Raw genomic sequence first — 25,526 nt, forward strand, 5'->3', positions numbered from 1 at the left:
TTTGCCTGATCACAGGGTTAGAGCTTTGTTAAGGATGTATTCACTTCAGGGCAAAATAAAAAGCACCCAAGTTATGCATTGTGAGCGCTACAAACTAAAATAATTCTCCCTCCAACAACACACCAAACCCCTCCACACACACACCTCCTCATCCGAAACTTTACTCCAACACAAACATTTTCTATCACCCACACATTTACTCTCTCTTGTGCCTCGCCTTACACCAGATCCATCTCTCCCATGACAGTTCCTCCCACCCACAAGTTTACACTTCTCTTTCACAAACCTCACCTTCTCAACCACAACTTCTCCCACTTACAGCTTGACCTACATGAATCTGCCACCTCCTTACTCTGGCATGTTCCTCCTTTACACTTCTTTTATCCTCCAGAAACACCAATAGAGATGAGAACATAAGTGGAAATTGGCAAAGATGTCTATTGGCGCTGTCTAGAATGGGAATGATCTGAATGAGAGGTTGCTGTACAGGATGAGTGGGTTTGCCTTGACTGTGGTGATATTTACCCGTGGGGGTCTATGCTGGAAGGGTTAGCCAATCTTCTGTCAGTGTTCTATGGGTTTGAATGGTCTCCATATTGCAGGTATTCATAGATCTCTTAAAGTGTGACTCGTTTCACTAAACTATGCAAAAGTGAAAAAAGCCCAAGAGATGCACACACTACCAGAATACAAAACTATAACTGTTTCCTGCATGTCCTCTGGTACTGTATGTTGTGTTGGAGTTATTAAATTCCACTGACAACTTCTATTATAAAGCCAAAAACAGCATCAATACACCATTAATTACTTTATCTCAGACCTCAAACAGGGCCATTGATGGTATTTTTGCACTTTGCAGACCCTTCTTCCATTTAGCCTAATTTATATTACGCTAAATGGCTTGTTATGAGGAAATCACACTTCAAAGTAAATGTTTTTATGCATGTTTCTTCAGTGGAACACATTCAATTTCTTGTCATCTTAACAATTAACACAGAAAAAGGGGACCACTCTACATTTATAATAATGCATATAAAGTCTTATTTACAGCGCTCCACTGCTTCTCAAAGCTAAGTCAATACCGCAAATATATAAAAATTAAGAGTGAACTGTTCTGAAAACCCACAGGTGTAAATATGCCTTTACATGCCAATAGTGCCCACTGCAAGAATCTGGTTTGGAGTATTCCTTATGGAGAGTTTGTTCGCTTAAGAAGAAACTGCACCAAAATTGAGACCTATGACAGAGAAAGTAAAATTACTGCTTGGGGATTCAGCAAACAGAAATATCCTAAAAGAGTAATTGAACGTGCGTATTTGAGAGCACGACAACTGGAGAGGATGTCATTACTAGTGGAACCAAATGCTGATCATGAGCTTCTGACGGAGAGAGACAAAGTACGGCTGGTACTAACTTATGGTCAAACTGCCAAGACGATTAAAACCATCGTGAAAAGTATGGGCATGTACTAACCACTGATAAAGATCTACAAGGCACACTTGGACCATATCCGAATTTTTCCTTTCGGAAATGTAAATCCATTAAGGACTCTCTTGTGAGCAGCTACATGGCACCCGAACCCAAGAAGAATCCATCTACTTGGCTAACACAAAGAAAAGAAGGTTTTTTTAAATGCTCCAAGTGTAAAATCTGCAAATACGCGGATGAATGCACTACATATGTGCATCCCATTCTGAAAACCAGTCTACCCATCACGGAAAAAATCACCTGTGACTCCGAATACATGGTTTACGTTCTGAAATGCACCTGTTGTAAATGGTATGTAGGTAGCACCAAATGCAGATTAAAACTGAGGATTTTACAACATACCAGGGCAATCAAGAACAGAGACTTCACCTATCCTATAGCCAAACACTTTTGGGAAACACACGGGGGGAAGCTATGCGACTTCTCTTTCTTTGGGTTGAAAGTTAATATTGGCCCGAGAGGGGGCAATAGAGAAAAACTGCTTAGACAACATGAGACTCGGTCTATTATAGACTTCGAGAGCAAGACCCCTTCGGGACATAATATAGACGAAGAATTATACACCTTTTTGGGAGAATGAGCAGAATGTGTGCCATTAGAAAGATAGATCTGTTAGCCACTCATTTATGAGACCTATATATTCCACACAGCATGTCCCCATCCCACTATGCCATTAATCCTCAAAGTGGACAAATTGAGGCAATTCAGTCAATTGCCTAACCATGTTTTTAATGTACGCAAATTGAGGTCTCTCTTTCTAACTTTTTAACTACGAGTCAGCAATAGGAGTTAGACATTCGTGCATTATACCCTCCAGTCTATACTGTGATCAACTGTCTCTTACCGTTTTGGAATATGAATTGTAATGCTCATTTTTTAATACCTCCGTACAAACGTTTTGGTTTGTGGGAAGGCTTTTTAATATTCTTGGTCTATGGCAAACATTAGTGATTCTGGCCATCATAGCATTAATCGAAGGACTGTAGGATTGCATTCCGTAGAAGATGTCTTTTATAGAAAAATAGAAATGTATTCTGTCTGATTTCGCATGGAGATCTGGTCGAATTGGTCTACTAGGTTCGACATGCTGGACGTGCTGCCTTTTCTCCATCTTTTAAGGGGTGTGAATAGGGCATCTTTCATGTCCAATGTTGCCAAGTAATCTCCTCTTTTTAGGAGTGGGATTACCTCTTGTAGAGTAGTCATGTGAAATTTCTGGGGCTTGACATACTTGCTTGCGGGTCGCAAGTCTAATACTGGGCGCATTGTCAAATCTTTTTTTGGCACAAGGAAGTAAGTTGAATAGATACCCTTGTTTACCTGGTTGCCCGGGACGAGTTCTATTGCGTCCTTTGCGAGAAGATTGACTATTTCCTCGAAGAGGATCTTCTGGTGGTCCATGAAATTTATTTTTTGTCGTGGAGGGTGGTTGCGGGGGCGCTCTAGCAGTTCGATGCAGTATCCTGCGGACACAGTGGACAGCACCCATCTGTCCGATGTGATCCCTTCCCATGCTTGGGTGAAGTTGGAAATGCGCCTCCCTACTGGGTATGCTTGGGAAGGGACCCCGAGCGGAACGTCACTGCTTTGCGGGAGGCGTAGCGCCTCTGCCGGGGCTGCCTCTACACCTCTACCACGGCTCCTCTTGTTACCTCTGTCGTAACTCTGGGTAGTCTGCTTGTTGCCACCCCATGATGTACCCTGTCCATTGGCATAATTGGTGCCCTCCGTGAATTTTGGCCGCGTGAACGATGAAAATTACTATTACCTCTTTGATTAGGGGGCTTATTTGTCAATTGTCCCAGGGACTTTAGAGTATCATACTTGTCTCTGGCAGTTTTCAGTGCGTCCTCTACCGCTTTGCCAAACAAGGCATTCGGCTCCACTGGCATGTCAATAAGGGTTCCCTGGGTTTCGGGCTTAAACCCTGACTGTTTTAGCCAGGCGTGCCTTTTAATGACAGTGCTCCCTGCTATAAGCCGGCCAGCATTATCTGCGGCGTCAAAGGTTGTCTTTAGGATACAACCTGATACGGCTCTACCCTCTGACGCGATCTGGGCCAACTGACCCTTTAGTGGTTCCGGTGCGGAGTCAATGAGAGCAGCTACCTGCTCCCACTGGTGGCAATTATAGCTTGCCAGCAGAGTGGTGGTGTTAGCGATTCTCGCTTGGTAAGCGGAAGTGGAGGCTACCTTCCTTCCCAACCCATACATTCTCTTGCTCTCCTTGTCTGGAGGAGCCTCAGAAGATGATAGCGGTGTCCCAGCTCTCTTTCTGGTGTTAGTAATTTCTAAGGAGTCAGGCTTCAGTTGACCCCTTATGTAAAGAGGGTCTGACTGGGCGGCCCTGAACAACTTCTCAATTCTGGGGTTTACAGCCCTGGTGAGATTAGGATTAAGAAGGGAAGGATCAATTCTACGTTGGATTGATTTGAGAATAGGAATGGCTTGAACAATGGGTTTCATGTCTCCCACTAGCTCCTCTGCGAAGTCTCTTTCCTCTTGTGTCCCCTGAGTGTCAATGCGGAAGTGCTCTGCCGCTCTAGCCAAGACCTCATTAAGCAGGGGCTGCTTATCTACTGGAGAGTCGGTAACCTGAGGTTCTTTGTGGACAGAGGAGTCTATATTGTAGACCTCAGCAACGTCTTCCTCCTCCCCATCCTGGCCCTCGTCATCTCCATAATAATCTACCTCCGTTTGGTCGTCCAACATTTCTACGTCTGGATCCTCAGTATAAAGTTGTGGATCCTCAATGTACTGTTGATAAGGCTGTACGTAGTAAGGGTCTGAAGTCTGGCCCTGAGTTGGAGTCTCAAACTGGGGTTGTTTACTAGGGGGCTGAGGGTCCCTGGAACCTGAAGGAGTAGCACTGTCGGAGTGTAACTGATGAAATGTTCTGAGTTCTTAGAGTAGAAATCAGCCAGGGAAGACATTCCCCTCATTACCCTGTCTATATCATTCAATGCTCCATTCCCTGGAGCTGGGGATAACAACCTCTTGTGAAGGTTGCCCTTCTATTTCCCTACTATGAGGAGTGGGAGGAATAGGTTTGGTCTTAGGGGCAGAGACAGGGATCTTGGAACTTCCCTTATCTGAGGACTTATGTCTGTCCTTATGTGTCTGTGGTGCAGAAGAGTATACTGACTTTTTCTGCTGTTTACCCCCTTCCCCTTGACTAGAAGAGTGTTTTCCTGAAGTTTTCACCCTTTCTAAGCTTTTCGACGCCTGGCGTCGAGATTCGGGGGTCCCCTCTCTCTCTTTCGAGTGTGCACTTTGGGTCTCGGAGGCAGACGCCGAACGAGCTGCCGGAGCCGACTTCTGGTGTGCGGCCTGGGGGTGGAGGTCGAATTAGTCTTCTGACAAATGTACCTCTATGACTTGGGGAAGTGAGGCACTCTTGGCAACTGTGGACGGTTGCCTTGTGTCGTGAGGCGACCTGGAATGCCCAGAGGACACAGACTCCGTGGACCGCTCTTTACGTGCCTTCTTTTTCCGAGAACTCGACACTCGTGTCGAGTCCCGGTTGGGATTTGTGTGCTTAGGTGTAGTAGTGATGTTAGCGCTCGTGTCGCCGGGTGTGGTCCCCATAACTGCCCTGCCGGACAATCTTCCGGGGTCGGGGACTAGCGCTTGGATGTCTTTCGACGCCCCTGTGCCCTCGCCGACTGAAAAGGCGGCGTTGCTGCCGTCACTTGAAGGCACCCACCGCTTCCATGGCCTCGAGGTGCCTGGCGTGGTGGGCCCAACGCTTAGTGGAGCGGTCTTTGAGCGTCTTTGCTTTAAAAAGCTTACACGCTTTTGCAGTTCGCCTCGGGGTGGTCCCTCGGCAAGCAAAGATTACAGGTGGCGCGTTTGTCAACCCAAGGGTACTTGCGGTTGCAATTGGGGCTAAATTTAAATGGAGTACTCTCCATTTGCACCTTGTGGCAGCGGGGTTGTGTGTGTAGGAAATAATAAGAGTGTAGAGTATGTTTCCACCCCCCCTCTCCCTACTTGTAGGGCCGAGGCCAGAGGCCTTCCGAGGCCCAAAGTCCGTCGAGCAGCTCTAGACGGTTGTTTGTTCTTTGGACCGGCGTCGATCTTCGATGTCTTTGACGTGGGAGTGGAAGAACGGGGAAATTAATATCGATTTTTTAGCAAAATGGCTGAAAGCCAGGGATCTCCGCGCAATGCTTCCGACAAGTATGGTGCAAAAAAACAATCTGAGGGTCCTACATGCATGAGGGATCATGGGTACAGTGGAAGTCACACTAGGGATAGTATTACTGGCACGCCCTGTGTCGACGCCCATTTTCGAGTTTCGAAAAACAAACTGTAATACTCTGCAGCTTCCACTAGATGTCGGCCTATGCACAGCATGTGATCTAAGCAGATTCTACAAGCCTTAGAAATTATATATATATATATATATATATAAAAAAATGCTTGGGTATGTTTGCGTACTCAGCTGATGCAATTTATCAGTGTTAGGTTGGCAAAGTCCAAATGGCAAAGTGCACCCACTTCAACAACAGCTACCATTTCAACAAACTGAATGAGCATGGTTCTACACGGTCACCTTCACCTTCCACTATTGCAAACATTTGGAAGTTACTTCTTTCCATCCCCACTTGTCTTCACACAGGGCACAGCGGGTCCAGTGTTAATAAACAGTTAATTACTGGCTCAACGTTTCAGTCTCTAAAGAGCAAAACGCTGTAGGACGAATGCCTCCTCACGAGCTAAAACTGAAAGTAGGGCTCTAATTATGCCACTACGCAATCTTATACCATCACAGGGTCTCTGCAACGGAACAAGGTCGACAAATGCATGTCTACAAAGACACATAACAGAGGCCTGTGTCATCGTTGAAACTTAGATACTGTTCTTATAACGTGCATACCTCTCATTCCATCAGATATGTTTAGCCTTTTCAAAGATCATGAATAAGTCACAGGGACCTACGCCCCCTTCTTGGAAGCGATCAGTGGTAATTCTGATATTTAAGAAGAGGGACAGAAGTGACCCTATGAATTATCGACCAATACTGACCCTTGAGATATGCTAGAACAGCATATGTTACGCTGGGAACAGCTAGTAAATGAATAAATACATTGAAATGAGACATGTATGTTTGAAGAACTCTCTCTGTACCTTCTGATTGTGCAACAAGTACACTTGCATTGAGCTGCCATTCCACGTCCTCTGCCTCCTCAGCTGCTGCCATCGACATCTCCCCATAGTCCCGAGCTTCGGCCGCCTTGGCTAGCTCTAGATAGCAGCGGCCAATCTCATGGAATAGCCAGGTCTTCTCGAGACTCGACTTTGCCATTGGAATCTTCTCTTCCCACCTGTCCGAAGAGGAGCAGAAGCCAATAAACTGGTGGCATGCTTAGAGACCTACACTGTATATAGAGCTGTGACCTACTGAAACAGTACTATTACCAAAGATTTCTCAAATAAACTTTTTATTTTATTTTTGCTGCTACTATGCACTTGATCCACACTTTCTGCTATCGGAGACTCCTCCCTGTTAAGTCTAACAGCCAGTAAAAAAAAAAAGCATAGCTGCAGAAAGGCAGAAAATTAGCACATACGTGAAATGCTCGAGTGTCACAAAGATAAACACTGTGTAAAGTGCTCTTGTATAACAATTGTATTGTATGTGTAAAAATCTAGGTGGGCTGGAAATGGGTGGAGAGCTGAACACACGCTATGTTGATTTGGGAAATGAGAGAAGTTAAATGAGAGTGGTGAAATGAGTGGCCAAGGCTAAGCAAAAGAAGGAACAGACATATTGGCAGCACGCAGGAATGTTTGCTTTTTTTGCATTGAAAGACTTTGGGCCTCATTACAAATGTTGCGGTAAGGCAACAACGGGGCTAGTAGTTCTACCAGCGCTGTTGTTGCCATGCTGCAAAATTACGAGTTTGGTCGCGGTGGCTGCTCTGCACGCCTGGTCAGACCAGGCGTGCGGAGCGGCACCTGCAAGCAGACCAGGATGGTAGCAACGGTACCGTTATGAATGGTACCGCTGCTACCATCCTCCCCATTCCCATTGAGCCCTATGTGGGCTCAAATGGGAATGGGGACGTACCGGCTCTGGGTCCCGCAAAAGGGAATTACCGGGCCCTCCAAGGTCGGAATGGCCCGGTAAATCCCCTTTTGCGGGACCTGGACCCGAGTTTGGGGGTAGCCATGCCCTTACTAAGGGCATGGCTACCTCCAAACTCGTAATGAGGCTCATTGATTTTTAACCAATATATAAAACAAAACAGGATCAAAACAGGTTTACAAAGTATGGAAATTACGCATAAGGAATAACACAATTCAATGAAAAGGTGGTGCGTTTATGCACAGTACAATATGATCAACTTAATTCATGCAAGGTAATCCTGAAAGGAGGACCTGAACCCCCCTGAAACTGTTCACCTCACTCTGTAAGTGAGGACAGCTCTCACCATTATACACGTGTTGCATACGTGGACTCAACACTCCTCGACTGCCAATACGTCTAAGCCATAACGCCAGGCTAGGGCTGACTTGGATGAGAGTCTAATATAGGTACCCTTGGAAGGAATAAGGATTACATTGGTGGAAATCAATGCTCCGTCTCCAGGTTGAATTATTTCTCCTCTGCTAATATAGATATCATATCCTATAGACCGTTCAGTAGTAATAGTAGGACTGGAGGCCCTTTTACTAAGTTTATCAAATGTAAGGGTTCCCTCAATTTGTATCAATTGACTCCGATCCCACTTCTTTCACCATATATGAGGGGTCAGAAATGCGAGGCGGACAACTTGGTAAAAGCTTTTCTCAAGTAGCCATTTTATTCACTCAAAAAGGTATGACAACGCCTTGCTATCCCTAACCTAAAAGAGGAATTTCCTGCTTATCAAATCACGACTAAAGGAAAAAACTCTAAAAAAGGGAATCTAACCCTCACACTTATAGATGCATAATAATCATATAAGGTGCAATATGACAATGTAAGAAATAACAGTTATATTCAACATGAGCCTTATAACTTGGCAGCAGCCTGTCATGAATCGCCGAGCGCAATGTTTTTGTTACACTTTATGGTAACATCACACTGTGTGGGGAAGGCGCGTTTCACGGTCTAGTTGTTGGAATTGAAGCAGCCAATCGCTGCACATGATATTTGCAGACCCAGAAATATTAGAGCTTGCAATCACCGGAGTCCGCACATCGCAACGTTTCGGTTAGTTGCAGTGGCATTGCATCGTTACTTCGACTAGCTCTGTTCTGTACCATTCAACTCTTTTGTCCTTGCTCGCTCTGCTACTGGTTGTGGTCTGTGTCTCCTGTTGAACTCTGAGCCTTTTCTCACTTTCTTGCTTCTGCGCTTCCCCTCTCTGCCTTCTTGTTCGTTATTGTGAGCCCGATACCTGCTTCCTACAGACCATAACTTCTACTATGGCTCCTCCACTTCGAGCTACTACTGCTTCAGACATCCAGATGTCCAGAGATTGTGGACCTTGTATTCATCCCCAGAGAGTTTCCCCACTGGAATCCCGATCTACCTTAGTAGTGACCTGGTTGTTCACCTCGTGAGTTGGTCAGGTGTGTCAGCCCTGCCACCTCAAGAGATAGCCCCTACCTCTTCGAAGAGTTGCAGGAAGCAAGAGGTAAGAAAGGCTATTACCCCTGATCCAGACAGTGATTCTTGGGTTCCACACCTGATCAGACCCTTTGGCGTCTTTACCACCAACCCCTTAGAGGTTACCTCCTTTACCCCCACTTTTGCCTCTAAGTGCTCTGCCAATGTCTCTACAGCCTGCATTGTCGAAGTACCCTCCTCCACCGCTACCTCTACTGTCACCTGGGCTGCCAGAAGATGAGCAGGGGGATGGATGTCTCCACAGATTACTTAGAGTAGGTATTCATGTCTGTGAAGGCTGTTCAAAACAGAATTCAAGGCCTGATACAGTATCTAGATATTCTGATACCACAGACAACACAGACAGATCAGGGGGTCCTTTCCTCTGTAGTGTCATCGCAAATTGGCAGAAAAATCTAGTTTATCCTTTCAGGCAGATGTTGCAGGTGAGGCTATCAAGCTGTGGCAAAAACCAGCATTTGGTTCTGCCAGTCGCCCAGCAAGCAGGTAAACATTTGCTATCACACCCTACCAAGCAACAAACTCTGCTTAATGAGTTAGCCTCCAGCATACTCCATCATCGTGGCTGCAGCTACGCTATTTGGGAAAGCTCAGGCTTCTGTATCATTCACCTCCTTCTTGCAAAGTCTGATAGGTAGAGATGATGGAGTTCTGGATGCTTCTGGCGCTTTTCTTTTTACCAGAATGAGTTCCCCAGTCTGAGTCAAGTAGCCACAGAAGCTGTGATGGTGGCAGCAAATTTGAAGAAGTAGAGAGATTTGGGCCATTATAAGTCTTTGCTACTAGCTGAATACCAGGCGGGTTTCATCTCAGGACTGGCGTAGGCATTCGTGGTCGCACAGAACATGATGAAAGCATGGTATCACCACCTTGACATTGCAGCCTGGGGCATGGTTTTAGGAGCAGCTCTGTGTTGCTAGGCTCTGTTGAGGACCACCAAGTTTCAAGTCGATGTCCAAGAAACAATTATGCATCTCCTCTTTAACGGGGTCGAGCTTTTCAGCCTGGACACAGACAAGCTTAAGAAGAAGAAAATCAAGCAGCCAGACTGCAAAGTCCTTGACTGCTGTTACAAAGGCTCCAACAAAGTCTGGCTCAACAGGCCCATGAATGCTGCCTTTTGCATCTAAGTCCACAGGAGGGTTTTGATGTTTTCATGACCCAGGAGATCAGGTGGAAAGGTTCCCCAGAGCTTCTCGTAAGAAACAGCCTTGCCCTTATCCCAGAGGCTTCTTGTCCTAGCCATTCCCTGCCCAGGACGCCAAAACATCTAAGCGGGTTGAGATCTACAGCATGTTCATAGGGGGCAGAGTCCACCACCACAGAATCCAGTGGAAGTCAATAACCAATGATTGCTAGCGTCTGTCATTGGTGGGAAAGAGTTATCGTCTTCCTCTTCCTACTCTTCTCCCTTCCTCTCCACCCCACAGAGTTCACAAGCCCTGCAGCAAGAGATACAAAAGTATCTACAGAGTGGGGCAATAGAGGAAGTCCCTCTGTCAGTGGAGGGTAAGGCTTCTATTCAAAGAACAAGGCTGGCCTTTGGATGGCACAGGACCTCTACCTTTGCAACCTTTTCTTACCCCAGAAAAGTTCAAGATGTTAACTCCGATGAGGATTATGATTTCTTTGCAGGAGGCCAACTCGCTGCCTGATGTGGATCTCCATGACGCATATCTGCACATCCTGATTTGGGCCCCTGATAGGTGGTTCTTCTGTTTTTCTTCATCAGCAATTACCATCAGTACAAGGTTTTGCCCTTCTGACTCAGCCCAGTCCACAGGGTCTTCACAAAGTTGATGATGCAGTGGCAGCCTACCTTTGCTTGAGGGGAAATAATCTGTGCCCTTACTTAGACAACTGGCTGGTCAAAGCGGGCTTGCCAGATAAGTTAATATGTAACCTTCAACTTCTATTGGACATAAAGTTTTTATTGGGGCTTTCCATCAACACCTAAATATCTACACTGGTATCGACAGAAAGACTAGAGTTCAAAGGATTTTTATGGGACTCTGAGATAGGGAAGGTGTTCTCAACCCAAGAACATGTGGCAGAAGTCTTACCAACAGTAAAAACTTTCTTGACTCATAGCCGTAACCCGGTGTGGAGGTTCCATTGCATTTTGGGACTGACGGAGGCATGCGTACTGGTGGTGCCCAGTTGTAGTCCAAAACATCTAGACAGTCAAAAGATGCAGAAACTTGGTCTACAGCAGCCTCTTAGTTTTCTGCTGAAGTAAATGATTGTTAAATCCTGAATAATTCTATGAACCAGAAACACATCCTCGATTTAATTCTTCTACTACCAAGAATGGTTTGAGGAGAGAGCTAGCGTAGACCTTCCAAGACACGATGGGTCCTTCCAGGCCTATACATTTTATGACCAATGAAGAGGTGAGCAACAGAATTCTAGACTACATCCCAGTCACAGGTTTGGGAGGGGTGCTTAAACATGGTATTAGTTATATTCAACTAAATAATTTTACAATATCAAAACATAGTTCATGCCATTCTGGTTAATGGGGTAGCACACCGTTATATTTGTAGAATGTAGTGCGAAATATGCAACAGTTCTTGACCCGACCAATGCATTTACCTGGACGACAGGGCAATATTATCTCTAAGAACTATAGATTACAGGGGAGGAGTCGATCTGGGAACTCAGAAAGGGGAATTTAATAATGGCCTCAGCATTAAAGCCGATGAAAGTACCTGAATTTGGTGTCGCCAACTATAAAGGCAAACAGATTTCATGACATTGCCTGCATTGTTCTAGGCTTTGCTGTTGGCTTTGCTGTTGGCCAATCTAAACACACTTTACAACTGAACCAAGGGCCGTTTGTGATCATTTGGTTACAAGTGTTACCTTAGTGACACCTTCAAGTCTATACACTGTAGCAGATCATTATGCAGAAAAATGTACTTACACTTCAATAGCATTCTGGAATTCACCGATTCTTGCATAGACCCTTCCAATGTTGTCCAGCGCTCTGGATGTTGCCTCTGGGAGATCGCTGGATTTCAAAGGAAACACAATTTGCTTAATTTTACAAAGTTGAAGCAGAAATGATTTCATAGGTTTAAAACTGTATTGTTAAATACAAACAGGTGTCCCCTTGGTTTCTCTACTCTCAGATTTGGGGAAAATGCTATTTGAGTACCGGACTGTTATGTTTTCAAGGCACCTTTCAGGCATGGATAACTTGCTGAGAATTCATTATCCATTCAAAGCATGGATAACTTGCTGAGAATTCATATGGATTTATAGAAATAATTTCAGTGACTTGACATCCTTTGCAAAACAAATAAAATTGTTGGATATACAACTGATGCCTTAAACATTGAATCCTTTGTTACTTTAGTCTGAAAAATCCCAGTTACTTGGTTAGACCCCAAAAAGTACCCTACCAGATCGCAAAATGCTTCTTCATTCCTTCTTCAATATGTTCCCCATATAATATCTTAGGTGCTGACCGGGTGCCTATTGACTTGTTCAAGGACGAATTATCCATTTGGGGACCTGTTTTGTGGAAATTATTTTCAGCATGCATTGCTGAAATTGTGCCAATGTTTAAAAAGGGAGGGAGAGAACAAGTTGCAAATTATCGGCCAATATCACTTTTAAACAGTTCTGGCAAACATTTTGCAAAGGTTGTTTTAAAGCATGTGCAGACACGAGCTGATGACAATATCGTCAGCCCCTTATAGGAAGGTTACCAAAAGGGAAAGGACAGTGTCAATCAAAGCTTTTACCTATTCATGATCATCCAGTCAGTCCATTAAAAAAGATTAAAATCCCAACAAAACATGACCACAAAATATACAACAGCCTTGACACAGTAAAATAACTAGAAATAAACCTGACACAAAACTAGACTCAGTGACTCTGTAATACATTCATTACTTTAAAAAAGTCTCCTTAATAGAAATAGCTGCATCAGATAAAAAAGATTCCTTGTTATGAATTATAAAAAACACATTGCCCCCTGAGCATCCAGAAGTACACTGTCTTATGTAAAGTCAAATTATATGTCGTCTTTATCGATCTTAAGACAGCATTTGATGGTGTACCTCAGGACTTGCTCTGGCGAGTTTTATCCAAAAGGAACATGCTGCATTGTCGTACAGCGCTCATTCAATTGCTTTATAATAATAAGGTGGTTGTTCGTTTTGGGTCTGTGGGCGAGGTATCAATCCGGGTGAGGATAACTCTGGGGCTCAGTTTACTTGTCTCAGTGAAAGGTCAAATACCCATAAGAAGGAGATTCCCTGGGGAACATGTCTTACTCATTACAACAAGACAGGAACTGAACAAAGAAATACAGTTGGTTGGGCTGCTATAATCGTCCCAAAGAGAAAGTCAGTTTATCAGACCAAGAGTATTTTGATATGAAAGATGTTGTTCAAGAGGAAGTAAGGAACCAGAGGATACAGGGTACCAAGATCAAGTAACGAGGAATGTTCATTCTCCTAAAGTATCGGAGAAAGGGAACTTTAAAGACACACTTAAAGTAATCAAAGTACAAAGGGATCAAAACCCAAACACAGCGTGGGGAAGGAAAAGAGGCACCAGAAAGTTGGAAAAGGCCCAGAGAGGAACTGAACAAGTTAATCCAAGAAAGAGCCAAAAACTATTAAAAAATTATTTACTAGGGCTGGGAAAACCTATCCAGGAGAAGGCAAGCGTTATCCTGGACTTTTTGTTGTTTCCTCTCATTTGTAGGGCCAGTATAGATTAGCTTTGAGACAGGGGATCGTTTGTTTACTTTTTGGACTTCTCTACGGACAACAAGCACCTTTGTTAGTTTTGTTAGGTAGGGAAACCCATAGAATAGGGATAGAAAGGCTATTTTCTACCATACAGGACAGTGGATCTTAGGCCATCCAGATGTTAAGTTCAGGGTGGTCACCCTGTTTGGAGCATGCAGTCACTTAGTCTCTCTGGGACTGTAAAGGGCTCAGGAGCATTTTCATCTTGGTCAGGGGCTTTCCCAGTCACCACAGGACTCATCAGGATGTAACATCAGTTCTATTGAACTGCAGGTACCAGGTGTTACTATGCCACGACCTTTGTGTCAGGTGGTACACCCTTCATTAACAGATGGATTACAGGGCAATAGTTTGTGCCCCTCAAGGTAAGGCTTCAGGCGGTCTCTCCACCCTGAGCCTTACTAGACAGGTCTTCTACTATGATCCTGCTTACCTCTATCCCATCAACCACAGTCTGTTTCAATACCTCCGGAGCAATCTCTTCTCTTGGCCCAGTTCAACAACTTACCAACTTTCTTCTTTCTGGTCGTCACTTCTCCCCTCTCCTCGTTATACTCTCCTTCCTCAATTGGTTGGCTTTTTTCCTCCCCTCCTTCCTTCCTCTTTCACCTCTCTGACATGTCCCTCCACTCCTTGTTCTTTTTCCAGAAGCTTCTCCTCCTCCACCTACTCTCCCCTTACTCTCTCTAAATGCTCCGCAGTCTCCTCCTTCCTTCTTTCATTTGCTGACCCCCCTTTCTCCTCCCCTTTTCTCTCTAGCTAAAAGGTCCTCAACCTCTTCTATTCTCTCCTTTTCGTGCCTCTCCAAACTCTTCCCCATCTCATGCACTCCACTATACATGTTTCTAAGCGCTCTCCGTCTCTCCCACCCTCTGTCAGAGAGTCTGAGAAGTCCATTCTCTCCCTTATCTGTCTTTATCCACTCCCCATCATCACCTCTCTACGTATATGTCTTCATGTACCTAACTCTCGCGCCTTTCTCTGGTTGGGCTCATTTTGATACCTCTCCACTTTCCTTGACTGTGAATCTAAGGGTTTGTGTTGGGACAGATGCAGTATGTAACTGCCTAAACCATGTGATAGTTTTGGGTGGTCGGTCTTTCCTTCTCTCCATGTGTTTTGAATTAAGTGTCAAGTCTTTTAGTATTGCCCCCAGCTGTAAATCCTGACATCGCAGAGGCTGATATACCATCTTTGATTTAGGTGACCCAATTTCTATGGTCATCTGACCGTATGATGGTGGTAACCCATCAGCCCCCGGCATGGTGTCCCACAATGTTTGCATTCTCTCAAATCCCAGCAAACTTTGTGTGCCCCCCCATCCTCACCTGCCAGAGAAGAGAAGCTGTGTAGAGTGCTTCTGAAGTTTGATTCATGGTTCTTTTATTTGGATTTGCTTGCAAGGTATGAAGTGCACAAAGCCCTGCGAACAGGGGTTCAAGAACTAGTCTCCCCCAGCCAGATATTTCTCTGCTACTTAAATGTAGTCTACAATGAATGGTTGTGATCCATGGGCCACAGTCTGAGTCTCTATTTAGGTATATTCCCCATATAATAACTCCCGTAGCTTATCCAGAGTGACTTTGTTGCAGGCAGTTATTAGGGAAAACACAGTTTGTAAGGCAGCTAATCAAGAGCAAAGGACCTTATAAAAAGAAGATCTTTAGTCTATGCCGGAATCAGAGGTGGTTTTATTTGGATGTGAAGGTCATTGGAAGGTCAATTCAGAGAGCTTCTGCTTACATGTCCAGCTTTCATTCACTGTACATATTATCGATTATCTTCAGCACAAGCACAGTTTGTTGTAAAGAATTCAGGGCTGTCTCCCCCAGATTGCAGTGTCTGAGCCTCCTGTCTCTCACAGTCTTTGCTAAACACTTTGGTACTTGAACTGCAATACCCAGAATTCAGTGTCTCCCCCAACAACAAAGTTTTCCACCTGGTTTCAGTCCAACCCGAGTCAGAGTGTCTCAGACGCATAGAACTATCAGGGCTAATCCAAGAAAGAGCCAAAAACTATTAAAAAATTATTTACTAGGGCTGGGAAAACCTATCCAGGAGAAGGCAAGCGTTATCCTGGACTTTTTGTTGTTTCCTCTCATTTGTAGGGCCAGTATAGATTAGCTTTGAGACAGTGGATCGTTTGTTTACTTTTTGGACTTCTCTACGGACAACAAGCACCTTTGTTAGTTTTGTTAGGTAGGGAAACCCATAGAATAGGGATAGAAAGGCTATTTTCTACCATACAGGACAGTGGATCTTAGGCCATCCAGATGTTAAGTTCAGGGTGGTCACCCTGTTTGGAGCATGCAGTCACTTAGTCTCTCTGGGACTGTAAAGGGTTCAGGAGCATTTCCATCTTGGTCAGGGGCTTTCCCAGTCAGCACAGGACTCATCAGGATGTAACATCAGTTCTATTGAACTGCAGGTACCAGGTGTTACTATGCCACAACCTTTGTGTCAGGTGGTACACCCTTCATTAACAAATGGATTACAGGGCAATAGTTTGTGCCCCTCAAGGTAAGGCTTCAGGCGGTCTCTCCACCCTGAGCCTTACTAGACAGGTCTTCTACTATGATCCTGCTTACCTCTATCCCATCAACCACAGTCTGTTTCAATACCTCCGGAGCAATCTCTTCTCTTGGCCCAGTTCAACAACTTACCAACTTTCTTCTTTCTGGTCGTCACTTCCCCCCTCTCCTCGTTATACTCTCCTTCCTCAATTGGTTGGCTTTTTTCCTCCCCTCCTTCCTTCCTCTTTCACCTCTTTGACATGTCCCTCCACTCCTTGTTCTTTTTCCAGAAGCTTCTCCTCCTCCACCTACTCTCCCCTTACTCTCTCTAAATGCTCCGCAGTCTCCTCCTTCCTTCTTTCATTTGCTGACCCCCCTTTCTCCTCCCCTTTTCTCTCTAGCTAAAAGGTCCTCAACCTCTTCTATTCTCTCCTTTTCGTGCCTCTCCAAACTCTTCCCCATCTCATGTACTCCACTATACATGTTTCTAAGCGCTCTCCGTCTCTCCCACCCTCTGTCAGAGAGTCCGAGAAGTCCATTCTCTCCCTTATCTGTTTTTATCCACTCCCCATCATCACCTCTCTACGTATATGTCTTCATGTACCTAACTCTCGCGCCTTTCTCTGGTTGGGCTCATTTTGATACCTCTCCACTTTCCTTGACTGTGAATCTAAGGGTTTGTGTTGGGACAGATGCAGTATGTAACTGCCTAAACCATGTGATAGTTTTGGGTGGTCGGTCTTTCCTTCTCTCCATGTGTTTTGAATTAAGTGTCAAGTCTTTTAGTATTGCCCCCAGCTGTAAATCCTGACATCGCAGAGGCTGATATACCATCTTTGATTTAGGTGACCCAATTTCTATGGTCATCTGACCGTATGATGGTGGTAACCCATCAGCCCCCGGCATGGTGTCCCACAATGTTTGCATTCTCTCAAATCCCAGCAAACTTTGTGTGCCCCCCCCCCATCCTCACCTGCCAGAGAAGAGAAGCTGTGTAGAGTGCTTCTGAAGTTTGATTCATGGTTCTTTTATTTGGATTTGCTTGCAAGGTATGAAGTGCACAAAGCCCTGCGAACAGGGGTTCAAGAACTAGTCTCCCCCAGCCAGATATTTCTCTGCTACTTAAATGTAGTCTACAATGAATGGTTGTGATCCATGGGCCACAGTCTGAGTCTCTATTTAGGTATATTCCCCATATAATAACTCCCGTAGCTTATCCAGAGTGACTTTGTTGCAGGCAGTTATTAGGGAAAACACAGTTTGTAAGGCAGCTAATCAAGAGCAAAGGACCTTATAAAAAGAAGATCTTTAGTCTATGCCGGAATCAGAGGTGGTTTTATTTGGATGTGAAGGTCATTGGAAGGTCAATTCAGAGAGCTTCTGCTTACATGTCCAGCTTTCATTCACTGTACATATTATCGATTATCTTCAGCACAAGCACAGTTTGTTGTAAAGAATTCAGGGCTGTCTCCCCCAGATTGCAGTGTCTGAGCCTCCTGTCTCTCTCAGTCTTTGCTAAACACTTTGGTACTTGAACTGCAATACCCAGAATTCAGTGTCTCCCCCAACAACAAAGTTTTCCACCTGGTTTCAGTCCAACCCGAGTCAGAGTGTCTCAGACGCATAGAACTATCAGGGCAATGTCTCCCTCAGGCTTCTGCGATTTTTGCCTTTCTGTTGCCTATTCCAAGTCACCACAGCTTCTGCCCCTCTGCTGTGTCACTTCCGCTGGATCTTTTCTTTTGGTTTTCATTGGTTTTCTGATCTCTTGCTCCGTATCACGCACCAGCCTTCTCTGCTCCTGACATCTAGTCAAATGGCTTGGGAGGGGGAGTTCATAAAACCTCAAGATGCCATCTTGGATTTCATTGCCGTTTTCCTCTGGAGCGCTTTGGTCAAAGGTCATTGTCCACTGTTCTCACAGGTTCTAAAATTAATGGTGACTTCCTGTTTTTCTGTTTCCACCAGGGCTTGCATAAAACAGACAACTCCCTTTTCAGGTGTATGTGTGTTGCTAAATAGAAGCACTTTGTCATGGTACCTTACTGAAACTTACTATATGCAAAGGAGCATGGGCTAAATAGGTCTATAGGTACCCAACTACAATCCTGACTGTGTTCTACCCCAAAACTGTCAATGCACAGTATCCCACTTACTCCTCCCTTCTCCCGGGGCTGGAAAGCCACTTGTTTCAATGTAGCTTGGTACAAATCACAAGAAGTTGATCAATAAAAAAACAGCATACCAGTGAATTTGACTATAGCCTTTCTATGGGCTTAGAAAGCCATTGGGATTAATAAAATGTTTCTAGCACCCTAAAAACAACTTTTCATAATTACTACTTTTATCTAATAGATATGGTACTCATTTTATAGAGCTTTAAAGCAGGACAAGCAGTTTTGAACTTATCTGGGATTTAAACATGAGGTCTGCTGGTCTTGGGGCAGGCACCCACCATATTGAACCTCTTGCAGAAAAGGCAGCTGGAAAGAAATAATCTTACTCAGTACTAAAGACCTATGGAGGGAGGGTGTTGTGGTCTCTAAAGGCATTATTTAAAATGTCCATAAAGTATGACCATCACACCAAGTGGAAAAGAGGGCTGTATCAAAATAAGATTCACTGTTTAAAATGGAAAGAAGGTTATTGGAAAAGAGGATAGTCAACAGTGGGTATGAAAAAAAAAAGAAAAGCTGATAGACCTGCTTCCACCATCAATGCTTTAGTTTCATCCATAAGAGGGGAAGATCTGAAATCTCATGGAAGACAGCAGGAACTGCATTTCAGCAGGAAAGAGTGCCTATCGAAAATGGCATTTTGTGGGGGGAAATCTGGGACAGTCAAGTCCTAATTAAACAGGAATCCTGAGGCGCAGTTATATGGACAGCTTAATGGTTGAGCCAGACCAGTGTATGCTTGATTCTGGCCTCCAAAAGAAGTGTAATGTATCCAATGATAGCACTACTCCCTTTCCAGTGGTGACCGTCCACTATGTGGCCAGGGAACGGCAGCTGCAACCTGATCCTGACATTGGGGAGGATCACATGGGGGAGAAAACCTCCGGAGGGGCGTTGTGATGTCTACGGCTAAGACATGGTATCCCCCTTTACCCTTACAGGAAGAATCTCCCATTTGTAACACTTTAATGGCCTATAGTGATTCGTCCCCTGCTCCCTCTAAAGAGAGTGCTGAATCTCTCTCATTCCAATCTACGGACCAACTTTCAACTACTGACTTGCCTTCAAAACCTTTCAGAAACATTCCTCCAATGTTTTCGTGCAAGTTAGCTAAAAGGGACTACTGTTCCCAGAAACACCTTAAAACTGTGACAAAGAAGAGGAATGGAGGAATGCAGAGCATGAGAAGCCCCGAGCACAGACAACGCTATAGTTGCTGGGAACATGCAAGTGTGCCGAAGACATTTCAAACAGGACCACCAGAAACCAAGAGAGACTGATGGTGGGAGCAGGCTGCTCCTATCTGTGTGAAAGACTGGTCAAGAGGAAGAGACGGTGGAGCTAACTGGCTGAGGTGCTGAGAAGAGGAAAGCTGCACGAGTATAACTACAAGTGGCAGGAACACCAGAACAGAAGCCAGAGCAGGGCTCTTGGGTGTTCGCAGTAGAAGGAAGCAGCGAGACACTTACCAGAGACCTGTGTAAAGCAGAGAAGCCCAGCTGGAACTGGGGGAAGAGGTAACACAGAAAGCTGAGCTGCGTGAGGAATAAATCACCCGCACACTGTTATCGGCAGGCTGGGAGAAGGAAAAGGAACACCATGAAGAACCCGTGAGTCCACGCTGGGACGAAGGGAACACCGGGTCGTATTGGCGATTAGGCTGCATGCGAGTAATTGAACAAAACAGAATGGAGAAAGAAAGAAAGCTGTTTATTAAATCAGAAAAAGAAAAAGTGAAGGTGCATTTGCTAAAGAAGGGAATCTTTGAAGCTTGCCCATATGTGTAAAATATACATATAAGGAACAGTAACAAGTCAATATATAATGGACAAAGTGAACTAGCCAATAAAGCTAACATGGTGAATTACCAAGCGTGGAGGTGTGAGCAAAACACTAATGAGGCAATATTCCATGGACAGAATGCAGTAGTCAGAAGGGCTAATGTGGTGAATTGTCAAGAGTGGAAGTGCAGACAGATGCACACAGATGAGAATCCCTGGCAGGAGGGTGTACCAGGCAATAACAAGTGTGAGAATACAAGGAGCCTTGGCAGTAGAGTATACTAGGCAATTACAAGTGTGTGGACACCAGAAACCCTGGCAGGAGAGTACACCAGGAATCCTGACAACTCAAGGATAATTGTGTATGATTTTGGTATTGATCAGGAGGAAAGACAAGAACTGTTATTTGTAGGAAAATGTGAAGAAGGATCCAGGGGAAGGGAGACACCCTCTGGAGTAAGGAACAATATTCTTGAGACATTTTGCTGGAGTTACTTTTTGCTTTGCCCATTTTAACACTCAAGGACAAAGACATTATCATTTTACTTTAAAACTCATGTCCTTAGAATGTGAGGGTCAGAATAGTACGTTGATCACAGGATGGTTTTGTTTTGGACATTCTGACACTGACATATCCTTAGATTTGAGTTTAGTTCGACTAGCACCTCTGGTGCAAGGACAGCAAGGCATTTTCCCAACCCCTTTTATTCATCAATAAAAGTCTTTAGCCAAAACCATGTCTAACTTGTATCAGAGTTTCATTTCTGCCTCCTCACAGAGGCTGTGTAGATATTTGCGATTAGGACAGATATAAACAAATTTCCAGACAACAACCAGGCTGGAACTAGAGTAAAACTGCCTTTAAGGGAGCAAAGGTGGATTATGGTTAAAGAAAACATAATTAACTTGTGTCCAAATATGAAATGAAAGTGAAAATAACCAAGCCATGGGAAAAATGGGATTTTAAAGATTTGAAGAGAAACAGATTAACATTGGCAGATTTCACAAGGCATACGTGGCAAAAAGAAACAACGGGATTTAGCAAAACTAGCAAGAGAAGATGTACTGACAACAGAATATTTGTTTAACAAGAAACGTGGACTAACTGAACCCAAGCAGTTTACAATATACCCCCACCAGAAGCCTTTTCCGATACTGAAACCTTCAGTCTACCCCCTACTTCCACAAGTCACACTCAGGTAAGAGTGTCTTCATTGCTATTACATCTGGACTCTGAAACTGCTTTTTGCTTTAAATCCAACCATCACGAACCACCTGACTTTCCGAATATACTTGAAAAAACGTGGCTTTTCTATCAAAATCTACCTTTTAATGACTAATCACTCATTCCTCTGGCATAGCGATCCAGGCATAGAGATCATCTTGGTGGAGTATATCGTGGGTGTTCCCGCTTGCGGGGATAGCACTGGAGCAATATTTGGTGAATTTAAAAAATGTTAAACTATGATTGGATCTGCGCACTGTGAGAAACCTGGGGGTATTTTCACACCTACTCCCCTTGGATCCTCTTCTCAGGTCGCCAGGGAAAGGCCATTGCTTTTGGATCCTGAGCCTGGGGGTAGAGATGCGAGGGAGGATCACTTGTCCAGAAACTGCCAAAGAGGAAAGCACATTGTGGCAAAGCCAAAAGGCTGACAGAGAGAAAGCCACGTGAGTGTGAACCAGAACACAGGTGCAGTTACAGAAGAACCTGTGTGTGCAAGCAATCCTAGGGTGACTGGTTGCGTGACCTGTAGTGGGTGTACTGTGTGGTCCGACAACTGCACCTAGACCAGGAATACCCCATCTGTGAAAGGAAAAGAACCATACAGAGTTACGAGTACAAGTGAATGAAAGAGATTGCTAATGTAAAGCAGAAGAAAGCAATCTGTATGAACTGTCAAGAACTAAACTGAGTGTAAAGTGGACCTGGAACTGGTTTTGAATACTGAGAGACTGAACTTAAGTACAAGTTGGCAAGCTGATGTTTTGGGAAGGGAAACCTGAGACATTGTAAGATTTTGTGAGGCCTGAGGAGAAGAGAATCCTGAGGCCATTTTTTGGAACTGTGTTTTCTTGGAGATGGGAACCCCGAGAATTTGTGGAACTGTTTTGAACTTGGAGAAGGGGAGCTGGAAAGCAAGCCTAGAGCTGGAAGAAGCTTGGAACTTTATTTTGAACACTGTTGTTTTATTACTGATATCCCTGCACATTGTTTAGCTTTAATTGTGAGAGCAAGTATAGGTTTTGGACACAGACAGACTTAAGTTACTAATTTACTGACTCAGACTTTTCTTAGTTTCTTTAGGTAGGAAAATCCCACCTTAGCATAGAGCAAGTTAGGCCTTCAACCATCCTGACATTTAAGTTAATACATTACTTTTGTTTGAGCTTTGAGTCTGTTGTCTGTCTTGCTTCATGATGCCTCCACAGCACATAGCCACGTCCCTCGAGGCATCGCCCTCCAGCCTTTTGTCATTACTTAGGCCATATCTGACTTGTGTCTTATTTAGCATGGAAAGTGGGAGAGCGTATGGAGGCAAGAGGACTATAGACTAGCAGAGGTGTAGACAGGGTAGGGCCTGAGTGTGCAAGGCCCACCCAAAATCTGTGCAGATTTACAGATGTTAATGTCACTGTGGTGGGCCCAACTACATTTGCTTCAGGCCCCTCTTGTTAGACAATCCTGGCTACGCCTCTGTAGACTAGGAGTACAGTCGTTACTAATGTGAGTAACATTTAGGTACTCCCTGTACCCCTTTCCTCCATAATTGTGGGGAGAGTACCAAGTATTCACACACTGAAGAGAGGCAGCGGACTCGACACACTGTCTGAAAAAGCACTTACTGCTTGCCCAAACTTGCCATCAGATCGCGAACTGGAGTCCAATCAGTTATGACAGTAAAAAGCAGAAGGTGAGGCCCAAAATGGCTGTCATGGCCCAATGATAAGGTCTCCAGAAGGACACTGAGGCTGCGTAGGGCCGGACTGCATGGGCATGAAGCCCCTTAACAGGAGGCACTAAATGACATTTGCAAGTCCAAGAAACTATCCACTGAGCTCAAGTGGGCTTGGAGGCCAAATGCACGCAAGATTTGCCCCTCATAGAAAACAAAGAGCCTATCCGAGGACCTGAACTCACAGGCCCTGTCCAGATAAAACCTGAGAGCTTGGCGGACGTCCAGATTGTATACGGTTCTTACCTCCTCTTAGAATGCTTTTGGGGGGGGGGGAAACAGAACGGGAATCTCCTGGTTAATGTGAAAGTCTGATATTACTTTCAGCAAAAATAAAGGGTGTGTCCGAAGTATCACCTTGTGCTTGTAGAAAGTGGTGGCTAAGTGGTTGCAGCTCTCCGACCCTGTGGACCGATGCGGCAGGCACCAGAAAAGCTGCCTTCCAGGCTAGCGGCTAAGGACTACCGTGGCCAAAGTTTGAAGGGTTTATGAGACAGCACAGAGAGAATGACATCGAGGTCCCAGCTAGGATGAGGGCTTGTAACAGGAGGGATCAATGCTGCCTCATCATCTCATTTGAGAGGGAGAAAAAGCCCTTTTTGACATTCTTATAGGCCATCACCACCGAAAGATAGATGCGGCAGAATTACACAGAGATCCCTGAAGATGCCAAATAACAAAAGAAAGATAACGGGATCCAGGCCACATGACAAGAGTTTATCTGCCTATCGAAGTACAAGTGGCAAAAAATGTGTCCATTTACTCTAGTCCTGAGCCCTTAGTGGGGGGTGGGGCACCAGGCTCCTTAAACGATTTAAAATAGTCTTTGGACAACTCCAGCTGCTCTATGTTTACTTCCTTAGGAACCAGGTTGACAACTGAAGAGATTGAGGTGAGGGGTGTTATAAACCAGAAGGTGTCCCCCGGCTAGTCCCTGGGGGATCTGTCATCCAGGTGGCCAGGACACGGCCACTGCTTTTGGATCCAGTTTCTGGGTGTGGACCAGTGCATGAGAATCACCTGGGTGAGGGGTCTTCGGGGAGTGGGAGAACGGATGGTGAGATGTGGTAGCCCTCCTCCTGCAACACCTTTACCCCCATCCTTCCAGGTAGGATACACATGCAAACCTTACCCCCGACCCCTTTGCCTTTTCCAGCACTTTCACATGGATAGCCTGTTCTGGGGGAAAGCAGACTCACACCCGAGCAGTCTATCTGACATGTCCCGCTACTGTGGTCAGGAGAGGTCAGGCAATTACTGACAATCGCTCACACCTGACTTCCATTAGACTTCCCCAAACAGATAAAAGGCTGAGCAAGAAAGCACTGTTTGTTTTTTTTTTTTTTTTAATGCTTGTATTGCGCGCCGGACCTGAGGGTATCAGGGCGCAGAAGGGCAATAAGGATATTTTCAGCTTGGTTACATTGCTGTACAGTAATATACAAAAGAATATACAAAATAGAAGGACAGCTATATACAGGATACAAAATATATCTACAAATAAAGCAAATTATATTTATGGCTGATGCAGGTGATATATACATATATACTCATGAGGTGGGTGTGTCGAGTGTCATCGGTAGTGGGTTGTAATCTGATGGGTGAGGTGTATATGGGGATCTGTGCAGTGTAATGAATGAGTTAGAGGTAATTTTCTTTGACCCACCGGATGTAGTTGCGCCTGAAGCGTGGATAAGTTTGGGTAACTCATAGGGCCGGAGGGAGGGAGTTCACATGTTGTGCTGCTTTAACCTGAAAGCTGGTGCCTTCGGTTTTGGAGCATTTGTATCTAGAGACAATGAGGGTATTGGAGTTGGATGTTCTGGTGGGGCGGTTGGAGGAGTATCTGGTGAATCTGTCTGTGAGGTAACGTGGAGCAGCGTTATTAAGGCATTTGTGAGTAAGTGATGCTATTTTTAGGGCAATTTTGTCTTTGGTGGAGAGCCAATTGTGAGCTCTTCTAATGTCTGAGATGTGCTTTTTTTTTGCGGCTGCTCAATGCCGCTCTGAGAGCATTGTTTTGAAGGTTTTGGATTTTATTTGTGATGTATTTATTGGCTCCTTTGTAGAGGGCATTGCAGTAATCTAATTTTGATAGAATATGGGCTCTGGCCAGGGTCATGCAACTGTGAGGGGAGAGGAAGGGTTTGGCTGCTCTGATGACTTTGCACATGTGGGCTGTGGAGGAGGCCATGGAGCTGACCTGTTTTTTAAAGGA

General features: G+C 44.8%; 1 protein-coding gene across 1 annotated transcript in view; it reads right to left on the bottom strand.

Moving 5' to 3' along the window:
* ODAD4 (outer dynein arm docking complex subunit 4) overlaps positions 1 to 25,526 on the bottom strand; it is a 300,717-nt gene that overhangs the window by 84,406 nt on the left and 190,785 nt on the right. Inside the window, exons 8-9 of the mRNA XM_069634493.1 lie at positions 12,038 to 12,124; positions 6,621 to 6,817 (exon numbers count right to left, since the gene is read on the bottom strand). Of these exons, the coding sequence (XP_069490594.1) occupies positions 6,621 to 6,817; positions 12,038 to 12,124 (284 nt within the window). The remainder of the gene's footprint in view (positions 1 to 6,620; positions 6,818 to 12,037; positions 12,125 to 25,526) is intronic.

The sequence above is a fragment of the Ambystoma mexicanum genome, chromosome 13 (genome assembly GCF_040938575.1).
Source record: "Ambystoma mexicanum isolate Mex_15411 chromosome 13, UKY_AmexF1_1, whole genome shotgun sequence".
Classification (NCBI taxonomy): domain Eukaryota; kingdom Metazoa; phylum Chordata; class Amphibia; order Caudata; family Ambystomatidae; genus Ambystoma; species Ambystoma mexicanum.